Raw genomic sequence first — 16,438 nt, 5'->3', positions numbered from 1 at the left:
CAATCTTTTCATGAAAGAAGATAAACAAATGGCTGTTAAGCACATGAAAAGGTACTCAACATCACTTGTCATTAGAGAAATGCAAACTAAAACTAAAGTGAAATGCCAGTACACATCTACTAGGATGGCTAAATTTTAAAAGATTGACAATTTCAAGTATTGGCAAAACTGTGGAGCAACAAACTCTCATACATGGTACAGCCTCTTAGGAAAAGAGTTTTTCCATCCCCTTTAAAGTAAAACTTACCAGCAATTACCCAAGGCAAGTGAAAACATATTCACCAATGACTGATACAGAAGTTCATAACAGCTTTTTTATAAAATACAAAGCCAGAAGCAATCCAAATGTCCATTTCCAGGTGGATAAATTGCAGTGTATCCATCCAATGAAATACCACCCAATAATAGCAGTCATAAGTAATATTGTTATGCATATTCCTTGTGTTGCAGTCAGTATATGGTACAACCATTGACACCACAGCATAAACGAGTAACAGCCAATCAGTAGTTGCCCAGGGCAAGGGTGGGAATGACTGCAAAGAGGCACAAGAAAACTTTGGGGTGATGGAAATCTGTATCTTGATTAAGGTGGTGCTATGCGTCAGAACTCACAAACTGTGCACCAGGGATGGCATTCATTGTATCCCCCTGTGGAAGGCCTGCCTTGGCTTTGGAGCCACTGTGCACACACTTGCATGAAGACATAATTATGTTTTTTCATACCGTTTGCATGCAGTTCTTATGTTTGTCCGTTCGCCTGCCGAGATGGCAAGAAGGGACATCCCATACCTTGCCCTCTGATCCATCCTACCCATAGGGTTTCGTATTCGGGCGTGTGCCACCCAGGAACTGACCTACTCAGATTGGAGAGTGGGCTGTAGGAACTGATTGTGAATGAAATGAGAAGGCTGGGTGTTGCGTCCCCCCTACACCCCGCCCCAGTTGCATGGAGGCCATCAGGAGTGCCAAGGCAGCATCAGAATTTTTATCTGTGGAGGCCAAAGGCGTGGCAAATCTGGATGGAAGGAAGGATTGGGGGACTTGTCCTAAAGCGACGTTTTTTTCTTAGCTTATGTGTTTATTTGGCTTGGCTGGTGTTGGGGTGGGGGTCATGGGTGGATGTTGTGTGGGTCTAAAGCATTCCTCAAGCTGCCCTTAGGTTCTGAGAAATTCATGTGTCTGTTAAATATACTATTTTTCTTTAAGGTCTCTTGCTCCCTTCCTCCTCATTTATTTTATTACATCTGTCTATTTGTGGCCCTGTATACCTTCCTCCTGAGGTCCAAAGTGTTTTTGAAGAATACGGAACAACTTTCTTTAATTTTCCAGCAAAATAAATAGGAAAAGACTCCTGACTTCTTACCTGCATTTCCTCTTGCTCTGCCCCCATTAAACCTCCTGGTGGTTCAGGAAAACTCCTGGTAAGAGTGCCGGGAGGCGGGGACCATCCAACCAGGCCCACCATTGTTTGCCTGCAGCACTTGGCATTCTCAAAGATGGCAAAGAACCTTTACTTGGTGAAAAGGAAAACTGGCGCGTTACCTCAGCTCCAAGACAGGAAAGGGCCCTTTCCAAAAAAAGGGAGGAGGAGGGGAAGGCCACCCCCTAGCACCTCCTAGGAGCGAGCTCCTTGCTTGTGGAGCTGCCAGAACCACCTTGAAACTGTTAATTCTGTGTATTGGCACCAGGCCGCGTGGGGAGACGAGAGGTCAGGGACAGCGGGAACCCAGGGAGCAGTGAATGGAATGTTCAGTTTTTCAGTTCATCCTTCAACTAGCATGTACATATATTTTAGTATCAGTGGGGAGCGATAACTGTTTAGGAATTGCACCCCAGGAATTGCCAAATAAGTTAATTTACCTGTTTCTTATACAGAGTACTTACTAAAATAAACTTCACTCCATTAGGGAGTGTAAATAACGGGCCTCCTGCAGGCAAAATAGAAAAGGGCTTGCAGAGTCAAGTTCCTTTACTTTTTTTTTTCTTTTGAGACATTGTCTTCTGGAACTGGCATCATCTATATTACTAATCGCTGGTGGGGCTTTCTGCTGCTTCACACTACTCCCTTGGAATTAAACTGCACGTATAAAGTATGAAAAATGTACTTTTTTAAACAGTAAAAAAGTCATTTTCTAGCATAATACCCAAAATAAAGTGCCATGGAGCCATTAGTAGTAAATTGAATTTTTTGGTGTGTAATTTGTACAAAACTGACAAGTGCGAGGTCCCCCCCTCCCCCCGTTCCCCCATCATCAGTCACTGGGTTTAGCGGACACAGACGTAGTAATCTGCAAGGACAGGCATTTTGATGTCGACTTCAATTGCACACTTCATTTATTTGGACAGGGCACAGGCGGCAGCTTCTGTCACACGGCATCACCACACTATTAGTGAGTTTCGCCCCAGGGCAGCTGGGCCGCTGGGTTGGGGCAGATGTTCTTTTCAGCCTATTCAGTGACCATTCTTGGGGGTTGTTTACTGTTGCCATGGTGACTTTCATTTCCATAGCAGCAGCGCTGCTATTTCTCAGAGGAAAATGAATTTAGTTATAAAAGGATAATATTTTTCTCTGTCTCTATATAACCTGCCATCTGTCAACCGGTGGATCAGTAAGGATTCAGAAACCTATTAAGAATTAAAGCAATGAAGTGATGAGTGGGGTTTTTTTTTGTACCATATTAAAAGCAATAATAGATATGGAAGCAAACATGCCCTCCACATTATAACTTCATTTTTAAAAATATATTTTAAGTGTGTGTCTGTGTGTGTGTTTAATGCCCTCACTGCTCCCACCACCACTGAGCGCGCACACAACCTCGTAAAATATAGTTTACATTCCGCTGACAAATGGAAATAACCACGTCTTGTTTGTAATCTCACTACATGCAGGTGTATTTAATGCTTTTTCTTGGTGCTGTGAGTTTCCCCAGTTCATTAAAGATTCCTGTGGCTGAATTTCCTATTGTCAGCCCACTCTCCTGTGCCTCCATCCCAAAGGAACAAGCTGTGGGGGTGGGTAGGTTAGCAAGTTATCAGGAACATACACTACAAATTCCATAATTAGCAAAATGAGAAGAGGCCATGCATTGTCAGATAAACTTACACATCTGCCCCTGAAATCTCATTCTAGAATACCTTTCTCCCTCTCAAATTCAAATGGGAAGACAATCACCTTTGGGATAACTCATCTGGTTTTTCAGATTTTTTTTTTCTCTGTTGCATTCATAAGCGGTAACGTGCAGGGGGAAAAACACATGCACACACACCGGCCCCGCTGTAAATAATGTTATTTATTGGTTGATTTTTCCAGATCCTGACATTGACGCTGCCAGTGCCATGATGCTTTTGAATACTCCCCCTGAGATACAAGCAGGTTGTGAGTAGATATTTCTATAGCCTTCAGCACCTTAGTTTGTGACCTTACCTCTCTCATTGATATACCAGGCCATAGGAAGAACTAATACTCAAGAAGAACGTCCCTTGCAATATCACATTCAAACTACCTAAGTGCATGATTACATGCATATGCATATAAATATGCAGCCATGCGTGTGTATGAATGAATGCTCAGGCGTGTTTCCAAGATGACAAAGTTCTAATAGAATTTCAGGGCATAAAACTTGGGGGAAGGGAGGCAGACCCTGTAACGAGTCCCGGAGGAGACACCTTTCTTGCTACTGCAGCCGTTGTCGCTGCGAGTTACATGGGGCCAGGTTAACAGTCGTGGAGCTGAGCAGTGCCCACTGTAAGAAATTTCTTTTCCTTCTGGGACCTCATTAATAGCAGACTATTGTATACATAAACAGGAGAGGAGTAAGGTGGGTGTTGTGCAGAAGCTTGAAATGGACCACCATGATGCCCGCTGTGTCACTGCCACCAGCCTTCCAGGCTGCCATAGAGAAAAGGACAGGGCTGTAATACAGCTAAGCAGAGCGCCTGTCTTTACCTTCTGTTGGCCGTTGAGCAGGATCAAGCTTGAGACAGCTCTTTTCCTTCTTTGAGCTTCTCTTCTGTCCACTGCCTGATGTTTTTTGGTCTGGAGGTAGACTACCATGGTTTCTAGAAAGGTCTTCTTAGCAAGTGATGGAAACTGACCTTACATGGAGATAATCTGTCCCCTCTTCCTCCTGACTTGAACCTCGTTCCTCTGCCCACATTCTACCCTCTGCCATAACCCTGTTGAGCAGACAGCCAGCTCCTCCACCAGGGTCTGCTCAGCTTATCCTCGAGACATTGTTGTATTGTAGCCTCCTACTGAGGAAACACATGGGTGTGGAGATGGCCACGTGAAGCGCTGACCCCGCCATGACACCATCCAGGGGCTGGTGCCCACCTGGCTCATTCTTGTGCGGGTCCTTCAGCTCACATGTGGCTCCGGCTCTCGGAGGGCCACATAGCTTCCCAAGCAAGGAGAACCCCCCACTTTTGAAGTCAGTAGTGCTTCCCACAGAAGAACTTCCAGCCTCAGACTCAGAACAGGTTGTCTTTTGTTAATAATAGACTGCTGTGGAGTTCCAGCCCGTTCTTCCTAGCCCTGCACTTGCCATACTCATAGCCTTCCAAAAGCTTTAGGAAATTTGACTCCATCCTTTCTTACTTGTTCCTTTTTTTAAAAAAAGACCCAAGAGATGCAGCTCAGCATTCTCAGGAGGGACTTGTCCTTCTGCCAGGGGTTGCCATAACCTACTCCTAAAGGTACGGAATTCTATATCTCTCTTTGCTAAACTCAGATTGCCAGCAATTAAAATTTCAGGCTACCCACACCTCCGAGAAACAAACACCACTGCTAAGCGGATGTGTAACTGGCACAGTCTTATAACTAGTAGCTAACCTATAGTGTAGTTTTTAGATCATGTTTGAAGTTATAGAGGAATATTAAAAAACATAAAAACTGTTCTCAGGTGATATTGCAAGAAGAGTACAGACAAGATTGTAATCAACTTATATGGTTTCTTAAAATCAAGTTGCATAACTCATCATGGGGAAAACATACTGATTTCATCAGAGCTGTATATGATTGAAGCACCTTCCTTAGCACCCAGCCACTGTACACAGTGATTGTTGGCTTAAAGAAATCTTCTGAGGAACTGGAATAATGGAGTTAAGAGAGTAAAAGCAAAGGGACTGGTTATTAACGGATCCTCAGCAGCTTCCATAAAAGTCCATTATCACTGGATTCTTGACCACAGGTAGAAAAGGTAAAGGGTTTTCCCAGTTAGTTGACATGTTATTGGATTTTTATGTTCTCTTGACTAAATCAACTTCTCCCTTCCCCCTCACGACAACACTCAAACTGTAAATAATTCTTTCTTCAGGGTATTCATAGTCTTATTTACATGGAAATGCTGGATTTGAATTTTCAAAGCTCATTGTTCATATGTTGAAACTGTAGGCTCATTTTGAGAAGGCTTTCCTCTCTTGCTCTTCACCACTGTGAGACACCCAGCACAGCCTTCATACATGCCTCACGCCAAGAGGGGCTTCCAGGGTGCTGGAAGAGTCAGGCTGCCCACAGAAGCCTTGGAAGGAGACAGACTTGGCAGGAGCAGCAGAGAAGTAAATGTAAAGACTGGGGAGCGAGTGGGGACACCACCTCTATATTCACTTTCCCTCTGGCCCCAAGCCCTAGAAAAGTCCTTCGCAGGTCAAGGTAGGGCAGTCGATAAGCCAGATGCAAAGCCCCCGAAGACTGGAGCAGAGCCCTAGGGAGGAAGTGAACGTGCACCAGCTGTTTGCCCCACGCACTGGGGAAGCCAGGAGGTGTGTGTCTCCAACACTGTGCTTTCAGCTAGCTCTTCTCTGCTTCACTCTTCCTTTCCCTCCCTTCATTTTCATTTTACATCGCATAATGTTTTTTAGCCTGGGATTCCATACAGAGCCTTGCCTTCTGAAGGGAGAAGCATTAGAGACATATAACGATGACGCCACCACCCCCTGCCCAGCCAGCCTTGCCCAAGGAAAAAGTGAGAGGAGGTCCCTGAGCATAATAAAGCTTCAGAGGTAGCAGACATCCATCCGTGGTGGGGTGTGAGCAGCCTGCCTAGTGGTGTTTGTGTCCCTGTGTGGGTGCTTCACTCAGGCTCGGGGCCTGCCACTGCCCACCCGTGGGGAGTGTGGGCACCTGTCTGCGGAGCCTGCCTGCATCTCCCCCCGCCCCCACCCCGCTGGTCTGGGCCCAGCTCTGTTTATAGAGCCCTCTCATGGGCTACTATTTATAGCCCCTTGTTTTCACCTCCTGGGCTGTGTGATGCTGTTTGAGCTGGGGCTACCAAGCTAGTCTGTCTGCTGCTGTCACTCCCAGCTGTAAGAGGCTGACCTGGATGGCTTGAAAGTCTTTTCCTTTGTCATTGCCCTTCGTAGCCACGTCAGGTCACCAGACAGCAGCCACTTAGATCTTCTCTCATCCTGCCCTTGCTTGGCATCTGCAAAGCTAGCTCTGGACTGGCAGACCAGCTACAGTCCAGGGTCTGAGCTGAGTAGTTCATGCAAAGGAAAAGACTCAAGAAGCTGGTGAGAAGCCTAGTCAGCCAAGCCCCTTGATCTTTGGGGAGTCCAACACTGCTCCAGTGCAGCTCAGTGCACCATGTATTGCTTAAGCTGGACTCCCTGGGGGGGTCCCCTCAGCCTCTCTTTGCAGCCTGATGCCTTACTTTCAATGAGACAGCAGTGTGCATCTAATAAAAACCTCAGGCTCCAACATTTTGTCATGGTTTCTGTGGCCCATCCCCACCCCCAGCAGCAGCACCAGTGGTGACATTATCTTTTTCAGACTTTGCCAGTTTTGCAGCATGTGGAACTTTCGGCAGGGAGAGCCATGCTATCTCCCGTGCTCATAGGACGCTCCTTCCAGAAAATTCAGCACAGGACATTGCAGCCTCATTATCTCTTCAATTTTGGATTCTGCTTCTAGTCAGATCCATCCACCTACCCTCCCACCGCCCATGGCTGTGTGGACTAATTCCAGCTTCTAGAGGCTACTTAAGTACCTGCTTTGCAGTCCCCTTTGACAAGCGCTGTGAGTCATCTTGAACCCCAGTGGAAGAATCTTGAAGCCAGGAGAAGTCAGATCACCATTACTCATCTTCAAAGGCTTATATAATCCCTGCTTGGAATGTTCCCAGAGAGGAACTCTAGATAACAAACAAAACAAAATGGGACAGGGCGAGGGAGGCAGTCGATGAGCACATTCCTCACCCTTCCTAAGACTAGGAACCGTATCAGACAGGAGTCCCCAGAGAAGAAAGGCAACCAGGAAGTGAGCTCCCCTCTTGCAGCCCCCTCCCCAGCCCCCTTCCAAGTAAGCAGGTGGAAAGACCCACTTTAGGAAAAGGGAGGATTATTGGATCACCTGCTGCTCAACTTATGTCCTCTGGTGGCCTGTGCCAGGGCTGCCCTCCAAAGGCAGCAGTAGGAGCTCAGAGGTTAATTTTAGAAGCTGTGAAAACTAAGGAAGCTTAAGCATCAGGAAGGAAGCAGGGATAAGGAAGTGCTGGGGGATGGCGGAACAAGGAGGAAAGTTTGTCTTGTGCGATAGACTTTTTTTTTTTAGGTTCTCAAGATGGTCACGTGTAGATACCACAGTGAGCGGTGCTGCTTGATTTGACTCTTTGTGTGTGTGTGTGTTGCTTTTTTGCTGGTTAAAAATAAGAACCCTATTAAAGTCACCCTTTTAACTTAAGAGAAAGTCAGTGATCAGCTCTGATGCTGATGTCCTTGATACCTCATCCGAAAAGCTGAGAGTCCAGATGTGTGTCTTCTTGCCTATAACAGCCAAATATTTAACTGACCTCGCAGAAAGGGATGGGATGATGCTGAAGGCCTGTGCCTTTTCCAGTGAGCAACCCAAATCCAAGTTAGAAGCCAATTTTAAAAGTCCAGTTTTTAAAAACCTCTTTTCTAGCTGGAGTGTAGGTATAATGTCTGTACCTTGGGTGGGGTGCTGATGCTGAAGGGTGTGGGTTTTAAGTGTTTGGATGCAGTTTGAGGGAACCACAGAAGAAATGGAAAGGAAGGAGTCCATGTGCTGATAGAAGGGCTGAGGAATGGACCCCAGAATCAAAAAAGTCGTGAAATATGGACCTCAGACATTTTAAAAAGGCGGTGATTCGTTTTTCAGAAGCCACATTCCTAACCCTTGGGAATGGAGTCAGAAAGGAGAAAAGATGAGGAAAGGAGAAAACAGTTTTAAGTGGCACAGCTGGTTTCTGGCAGCCAGTGAGCAAATAAGAACACGTCCGCCATCCCAACGTGAAAAGCACTGCCAGTGATAAGCACTGAGAAATTCCAGGATTGGCAGAGGCAGCGCTCAGTTGCAGCTCATTTGAGAACAAGCTCCAGGATTCAGAAGAAGAGCCTAGTTTACATGCCAAAAGTCTTGTGAGCTTCAGGAAATAGCTCAGGGAAAGCCTTTTAATGCTGCCGGATCGCTCTGTTCATGAAATTCTCTTTGAAGTGAATACAGTTCATTAAGCAGGAAGGTGATTTAATGGGTGAATACAGAGTTAGGGATAACTGCAGAAAGCCTAAGAGGCTGACAGACTTTCCCCAAGTCCTGACCCTTAGGCCCTGTGCCTTACAGATAATTAATAAGAGGACGCGAGAGAGATGATACAGGATGGTGGAAGGATAAACGTGATGATGACGATGAGCTTATCTAATGGGCCAGCCTCTGAGCTTAGTGATGTATGTGATTTGTCTTATTTGATCCTCAAGACAATCATGAGGCATGTTTATGAGTAGTTTACAGGTGAGAAAACTGAGGCACGAAAAGGTTAAGGCACTTGCCGAAAGCCACAGAACTGGATGGTGAGGCATGGCTTTGACAGAGGCCATGTTCCTCCCAGCGTCCTCTTAACCACTGCAGGATACTTCTTCCCTGTAGGCTGAAACGCAAGCAAGCGCTTCACAAGAACCTGGTCTCTAGGTGCTTAGGGAGCGCTGGCTTCCTTAATTTCCCTTCCTGTTGCATGTGCCCCTGGTGCTCAAAGGTTCTAGGCCCTTGGGCAGAGGACTCTGGATATGGGGCACGGTCCTTGGGATTGCTTTTCTCTTTTGATGGGCAGATGATTCAATAGCCGTGCCGGAGTCCTGGAGGACGTGTGCTCCATGACTCCCACCTGCTCTCTTTACCTTCCAGGGCTCCCTAATCCTTGTCCCAGGATGACTCTGACAGTATATGCACCAGGGGAACGAAAGTGCCAGAAGAGCAGACATTGCTCTTCCGGCAACTCTGTGACCAGGAAGATGGCCAGGTCCTTCCAATATGGTCTGGTTTGGGTCTTACTTCGTTCTTACGGGTTTTCAGCCCACCTGAAACGGAGAAAGCACAGCTGCCTCAAGACTGCCCTATGGATATTGACTGTTGATTGTTGCGATGGTAATGATGCTGATAACTAACATGTAATTTTCTAAATAATCGTGTCTTTATTTACTTACTTAGATCTTCAAATACTCTGTGAGATGAGTACCATTTTTGGTCCCATCTTATTTAAGTAGCTTGCTCAGGGAACACAGGCAGTAAATGACAGAGATGGGATGCGGACTCAAGTTGTCCAACACCAGAGTCTGGCTCTCAGCCACTATGCTTAAGACCACGTCCTTCCTCAGTGCTTTAATGGTTTTCCCAATATCTGTGGGATAAAGTAAATGCATCTCATTCCTGTTACGACTGTATGCTTTAGCAAAATTACTGTTTTGCTGTGCACATTGTGCTTTTTATCTCTTCTAAGCCTTGAATGTGTTGTTCCTCTGCCTACAAAAAGTCTTCCCAGATACTCCTTACTTTGGGCTAGGTGTCTCCATCTTTCATGCTTACAGGCTCCCTGCCCCAGCACTTACCTTAGTATATTTTCATTGCCTCTAATTCTCTGTCTGTCCCATTTAACTGTGGTGACCCTGTGTCCCCTTCACCTAATACATAGGCAGGTACTTGGCAAAAGACTTAATCCATTAATTGGTATGATCTGTATATGGGCCTGTAATAATTTTTACTGGCAAAAATTTCAGATGTGGTACAGATTTTAAATTCGTATGGTGTTGATCAGGGGGTCTGTTCTATTACATACGCTTACTGCTCTAGATGAGATCCCGAGTGATAAATCAGGTAGTATTATCAGAGTTAGACTGAATCTGTGGTTATTGGACCATTTTCAGGAGAGTACCACACAACAAAATAATTGAAAAACACTGTCCCACAATTCCCCAAACAGAAACAAAAAAACCTGTCTTTTCACGCAACATGCATATTGACTGAAGCCCCTGCTTATAAACATCAGAGTTCCACTGGTTTTTGCCAATGTATGTCTTTGGCAGTTATTGGTATTTTTCCACCTTTATTTTCTTCTAGAAGTTTTATAATTTTAGTTCTTACATTTAGGTCTCCGATCCATTTCTAATTAATTTGTGTATATGGTATGAGGTTAGGATCGAGGTTCTCTTTTTTTTTTTTGTCCCAGATGGACCTTCAGTTGTTTTAACCCTCCTGTCTCCCATGATGTTCTTGATGCTTTTGTCAAAAATCAATTGACCGCTTTAGATACCCTTCCTTTGGAGAACTTACCAACTAAGCAAAGCATGATAATTAGCTGCACTATCGCATTATAACAGGGTGAGTCTCCTGCTTCTGATGACCCATTACCTGAAATGAGTCTGTTGTAAGGAATGGATAGAAGCTCTTGAGCTAGTGAAGCCGACTCCCACAATTAAATATGGTAAGAGATTGGGGAGATTTTGGAACAGCAGACTGCACTAGTAGTACTGACTTCAGGCACTAGTTTCAATTTATCTCCCACCCCTTCGTTTGTAAAACCTAGTCATAAGAGCCTTACGCACACCTGGAAGAGTAATGGCAAAAATACTAGCAAGAACTCCAGAATGCCCAAGGAATCAGCCTATATACACTTATCCCCTTGTCAAGAGTGGACATTCATCCTACATGAAAGACCTTTGATTAAAGGTTTGGAATATTACACTCTTAGAAACCTAAAATTTACATGAGTAAAAAATAATGTATGTGTTTCACAGAAAGTATCTGTTCCACACAAATAACATCAGTTTTAAAACCTTAATATCCAGAGTGGTGTTTTTTTTGAGTGTATGATTTTCTAGATGTTTCTTTGGTGTGGTCTTTGTTTGAGGAAGCACATTTATTCACCTTGCCGCTGTATGAGACTGCCAGAGGCTACAGGAACATGGCCATAGCTCTGGGTACTCTTAGGATGCTGATGGTGGGAGGGGGTCTTAGTGAACACTGTTCAGAAAGGGCAAGAGAGACTGGAGGACTTGTACAGTCACACAAGAAGAACTCAGATTAAATCCCAAGTGACCAGCTCTCTGTCAGGGTCTCACTTCATGATACACTCCTGGCCCCATAGACACATGGGGGAGTATTGGTAGGTGACTAAGAATATTAGCTTGAACCAGATGAACGAAACCACTGTTGGGGCAGTCAGAAAAGATCAAATATCAGGGATTTCCTGTGATTGCTCTGTTTTGTAAATCCTCAGACAAAATCAGGTTGGTGTGAAGCCACTGTGGGTTTGTATGGAAAATGGACAGACTCTGATGGTCACTGGCAAAAGTTTGGCTTAAGGATGGTTAAGTTGGTTAAAGGAGGTGGAATGATGAGAGAACCTAGGAGATTTGCGTGAGGGAAGAAGCTTCAGGGAGAAGGAAGTCAGGTTCTCCAGAGAGGGCTCTGGGTGATATTTGAGGCAGAAGCCAAAGCCTCACCTGTCAACACTTCACTCCCAAAAACGCGGAGGAGGGGCCTTTCCTTGGGCAGCGGAAATCATTGTGAGAACGAACTGTAAGTGCTGAGGTGCCAAGTAGCTTATGAAATTGGCTTGGCTGTTGTATCTGGTTATCTTTTTCCCTTGTTGGATTAAGGACAAATAGAAAGATGTTCTCAGCTTCTGACCATGACTGGAGAAGCATGAGGAAATGATGCTTTTGTTTGGTCACTTGCTATTCAGTTGTGTCAGAGTTCTTGAGATCTTGTTAGGATGTGACTGGAGATAAAAGCTTATATTTAATAAATGCAAGAAAATAATGTTTGAAGCCCTCTTCTCTTCTCTTCTCTTCTCTTCTCTTCTCTTCTCTTCTCTTCTCTTCTCTTCTCTTCTCTTCTCTTCTCTTCTCTCCATCCAGAATTTCTAACTCAGAATGGAAATCTTCACAGATGAACTCATGCATGGTGTCTTTTTCCTTTTTGCTTTTCCAGTTCCTCCAGGAGTGATACAAAACGGAACGCGGGTTCTGAGTCGAGGGCTGTTTCCCGGAGTCAGGCCATTGCCAATCACTCCCATTGGAATGACGGCCACCGTGAGGTAAGCAGGCGCTCGCTGGGCAATGCCTGCCTGGGGACTGGGAAGGGTATAGTGTGTCTCACGGAGCCCTTGATGGGATGGAGAAGACCACCCTCTAAGTAGTGGAGACAAACTGGTTTGGTGTTTAAAAAAGTTCAAGTAACTTCAGGGACCCCAGGCCAAATGCCAGCTTCTCCTTCTCAGGCCATCAAATTATCCTGATCTCCAATCAAATTACGATTTTTTTTTATTATTATTCAGAAAAACAAAGTGAGGTAAGGTAGACAGAAGGAAATGGTGAGCAAGTTGTTCATTAGATTCTGGGCTAACGGACCTAGCTCTAGATTTAGCCCTGTCCGTTACCAGTCCTGTGACTTTGGGTGGATCTCTTACCTCTCTGGGCCTCAGTTCCCTCATTCATGAAATTCCTCTGCCTCCCAGAAGGGGTTGCAATGGAAATCAAATGTAAAATCATGGGTGAAAATTGTTTTGGTACATGATATAAAAATAACAGGTGCATCATTTCCCTGCTTCTGAGAATCAGGTCACTTGGCAAACCACGTGAACTCTTCCTCAGGAAAGGTCTTTCCTCCATCCTCAATTTCCACTGCCAGCCCTGGGTTAGGGTCCACCACTGGCTTAGAACCCTCCCAGGGGCCAGCGTGGATGCCTCCTCCTATTTGCCCTGCTGCTTCCCTGCCCACTCCCAGCCACCCACCAGCCACCACCAGACTGAGCACCTCAATGTGCCTCTGCAGCTGTCTGCAGGAGCACCTTCCACGACTCTCACCACATCTCCCCCCTGACATTCCCCCTCCATCCTCCCGTCTCTGGAGCCAAATTTGTTCCCCAAATAAGTCCAGTCAGTATTCGCCCCTCCTACACAGTTTTCTCCATCTGGATTTCCCTCAGCCACACACAAGGCAGTACTTCCTTCAAAGCCCATCACAAAAATGATTTCTTCACGAAGCTTTTCTGAACATGGCCTCTGAGCCAGGCATCAGATGAATTTCTCTTTTCTTTGACCCCTATGCTCTGGTTATGTCCCTTTGATGCGTGATCCTGTGTGGTAAAATTTCTCTGTGTGTCCCCCTCTGTCTTCAGTAGTTTGCTTGCTGAGGACGGGCTGGGTCGCAGCCATTTGGCTGATGCCTCATCACATTGCACAGTGCTGGGTCCAAGCTACTCAGCTCCTATGACACTGAGCTGCACCACCTCCTGGCTTTTTTTCCTTGCATTTAGGGATCACGTTCTTACCTGTAGGCCATTTTGCTTTCATAGTGTTTCATGTCCCAAAGGAAACCGACCCAGGGAGTCTGTTTAGGTGGGACCTGAGTGAGATGCAAAGTCCACTGGCTTGTGTCTTTTAACTCTTCCAGAAAAGCAAGCTACTTTTTCCAGAATGGAAGTTGCTTGATCTTCAGTGCAGACACTGGAGTCTGGAACCGGATAAGCAGGGAAGTTCGTAGGAATAACAGCATTAATAGAATTGTAAAACTATTTGTCACTTCTGGTAACCTGACTTGGTGATACTTTCCAAAAATATATGGAAAGAGTCTTTTTGTTGTACTTCTGTAGTACCTCTCCTTGTTGTCCTTAGGTCAGTAATTCTTGAGTTCTTAAACGGTAAGCCTCTTCATGAAGCCAAAATATTAAGACCTTTGCCTCACAGTATGAGAGATATGTGCTGGTTTCCGTTGTTTCTTAAAATCTTTTCTGCCTCACCTCTCAGTTTACCTTTTTGGTTGAGAAGACTCTGAGCCTGTAGTCTATTTTCACATGGAGCAACAGTATTTTCATTAGTGGATTATAAGTTTAGACTTCCAGTTTGTCCTCTTGAGCATTCTTTGGGTGCTCTCCAGCGTAGCTCCCTGGGTGCAGCCATTCCTCGTAGAAGGGCACAGAATGGGGTGTGGGGAGGGAATTCTGAGACTGGGCTGGCCTGCAGCAGAAGCAGCCTCCTCATTTTAATTATTATCCTCATGCCGTATATTCTCTCAAATTTTACTGATTAGAGTTCTCTAGGGGGCATTATTTAAAATGTTCTCTTTTTTTTCTGGTCATGTTTTGGTTAGAGGATAACAAAGCACTGCAACAAAACAATGAAGTCTTGTTACTGGCTAAAGAGTTGCCACTCATCCAGTCCAAAGAAGCACCTCACTTTGGCTCCTTCCACAGTAAAGACCACAAAGCAGGTTTCGGGTCTAGTCAGGAAACACAAAACACCATAGGTATTCGAACAGAGAGACTTTAATGTAAAGAATCATTAACCTGGTAGAAAGTGATTAACCAGGTAACTGGAAAGGGTATCGTGGAGGGAGCGATTGCAGGAAGGAGATATCTCCCCCGAGACTGAGGGAACAAAGGGAAGAAGTTGGAATGACTGCTTCTCTGAGCTGGAACTCCAACCGGCAGACCTCTGAGGAGGCCCCAGTTAGCTGGGTTGGAGTGTCTGAGCTCAGAGGAGGGACGTGTGCAGAACCAGAGGGAACTCTGAGAGAGGGCTCCTGCTGGTGCAAGTGTCCCTAAGGGAACATGAAGAAGTTGGTTCTCCAAGAGTTGGCAGAACTGCAAAGTGAATTCTGCAGCTACTATAGGAATGAACGTGAGGAGGCATTGCTGGGGTGATACAGGAACTGTAAACATAGGAAGGAACTTGTCCCATCTTCCTCCACCCCTTCCCGTCTCTATGGCACCCGCTGTTGTCCAAACCCAACATGGAGCCCGATGGTCCAGCAGAAATGGGACTTGCACAGCCCAGCACCAGCTGCAGTCCCATAATAGGAAACACCATGGAAGGCTGGGTTTGGGCTGAGTGACAGTAGCTTCTCAATGGCATAACTTGCTCAAAGTCTGCCCACTACCAAAGCATGTGTAGTCTAAGAAGAGTGACCTTCTTGAGCATCATAGGAGTTTTGAGCAGAATCATTTTGGTAAAATATATAACCACAGTTTGCAGAAACTAGACAAGTTACTATTGGCACAAACAGAGAAACCATTAAAGAAAACCCTCGTGTACTCCCAGTATACTATCCACATGCTGCACCTCCCACCTTAGTTTCCCCCCCCTCCTTCTTTCACCTTCCTTCCCACATCCCCACTCCACTCCGGTTCAATCCATTGTTTCTCAGTCTAGTTGTGTAGGACACAGCTCCCTGGCCCATGCTGACATTATGAACCTTGGGCTCCCTCAGCTGAGGCATTCCATCACAGGTCATCCAGTCGGCAGCTCACAGCAGCTCACGGCAACTGCCGGCCACTCGTGCTGGCTGCTGGCCACTCAGCGCTGGCCACCGGCTGCTCACAGTGGCACACAGTAGCTTACGGCAGCACACAGCAGCCTGCGGCAGCTCACGGCAGCCCCGGGGGCAGCTCATGCCAACCTCCGGCAGCTCACGGCAGCCCAGCTCCAGGGAGAGCTGTTGTTCACAATCTTAGCTGTAGAGGGCGCAGCTCACTGGCCCATGTGGGAATCGAACCGGCGACCTCATTAGAAGCACAGCACTCCACCCACCTGAGTCACCAGGCCAGCGACCTCCACCTCAGTTTTAAGAGAAATTAGGGAGAGATGTATTCAAGCTCTGTAAGGTCAAGGACCCTTGCTTTTAATACCTTTGCCCTCTTTATGTCCCAAATGCCTGGCAAGTAGTAGGCACTCAGATGGTTTTCCAAAGAATGCCCATAAACATAGTGACATGGGTATTTGCAGAATCAGTGTCTGTGTAAAACTCAGAACTGCTTGGTGGCGGGGGCAATCTTGTAATTTAATTTTTTTTTTTTTAATTTGGCCATATGTCAGTTGAACCAGATTCAGCTGAGGTTAAAAAGAAAACAGTCTCACAGAGAATGAAACAACAGTAGATGTCGTCTACCAGACCACGTGGCAGTGACCAAGGGTGCCTGGGAGTGTTCAAATGTTTATGTGGGTTGCTGCCCCTGTCAGTTCAGCTGGGGTGGAGGGGGGGGCCAGAGTCATTAGCACCCACTAAAGACCAATTTCCTAGTCTGCTTTGTGTGACAGGTTTTCTGTGTGAGTCTAAGCGACTTCTCCTTAAGTGAAAATATTTGTCTTTCAGGGTTTTTTTTTCCTCTCCACTGAGTGGCAAAGGCCATGTTTGTTTGTCTTAACTCTG

General features: G+C 45.8%; 1 protein-coding gene across 6 annotated transcripts in view; it reads left to right on the top strand.

Moving 5' to 3' along the window:
* The window catches only part of FOXN3 (forkhead box N3), a 364,292-nt gene that overhangs the window by 332,981 nt on the left and 14,873 nt on the right, over positions 1 to 16,438 (top strand). For 3 of the 6 annotated variants that reach the window (XM_081049383.1, XM_081049384.1, XM_081049385.1), the window contains 2 exons: positions 3,311 to 3,376; positions 12,221 to 12,326. In XM_081049383.1, coding sequence (XP_080905509.1) covers positions 3,311 to 3,376; positions 12,221 to 12,326 — 172 coding nt within the window. The remainder of the gene's footprint in view (positions 1 to 3,310; positions 3,377 to 12,220; positions 12,327 to 16,438) is intronic. The other 3 variants (XM_081049386.1, XM_081049387.1, XM_081049388.1) reach the window with 1 other exon arrangement.

The sequence above is a fragment of the Rhinolophus hipposideros genome (assembly GCF_964194185.1).
Source record: "Rhinolophus hipposideros genome assembly, chromosome: 5".
In the NCBI taxonomy this organism is placed as follows: Eukaryota; Metazoa; Chordata; class Mammalia; order Chiroptera; family Rhinolophidae; genus Rhinolophus; species Rhinolophus hipposideros.
Note: the sequence above shows the minus strand (reverse complement) of the source record. Positions and strands in the feature narration are given on the sequence as shown.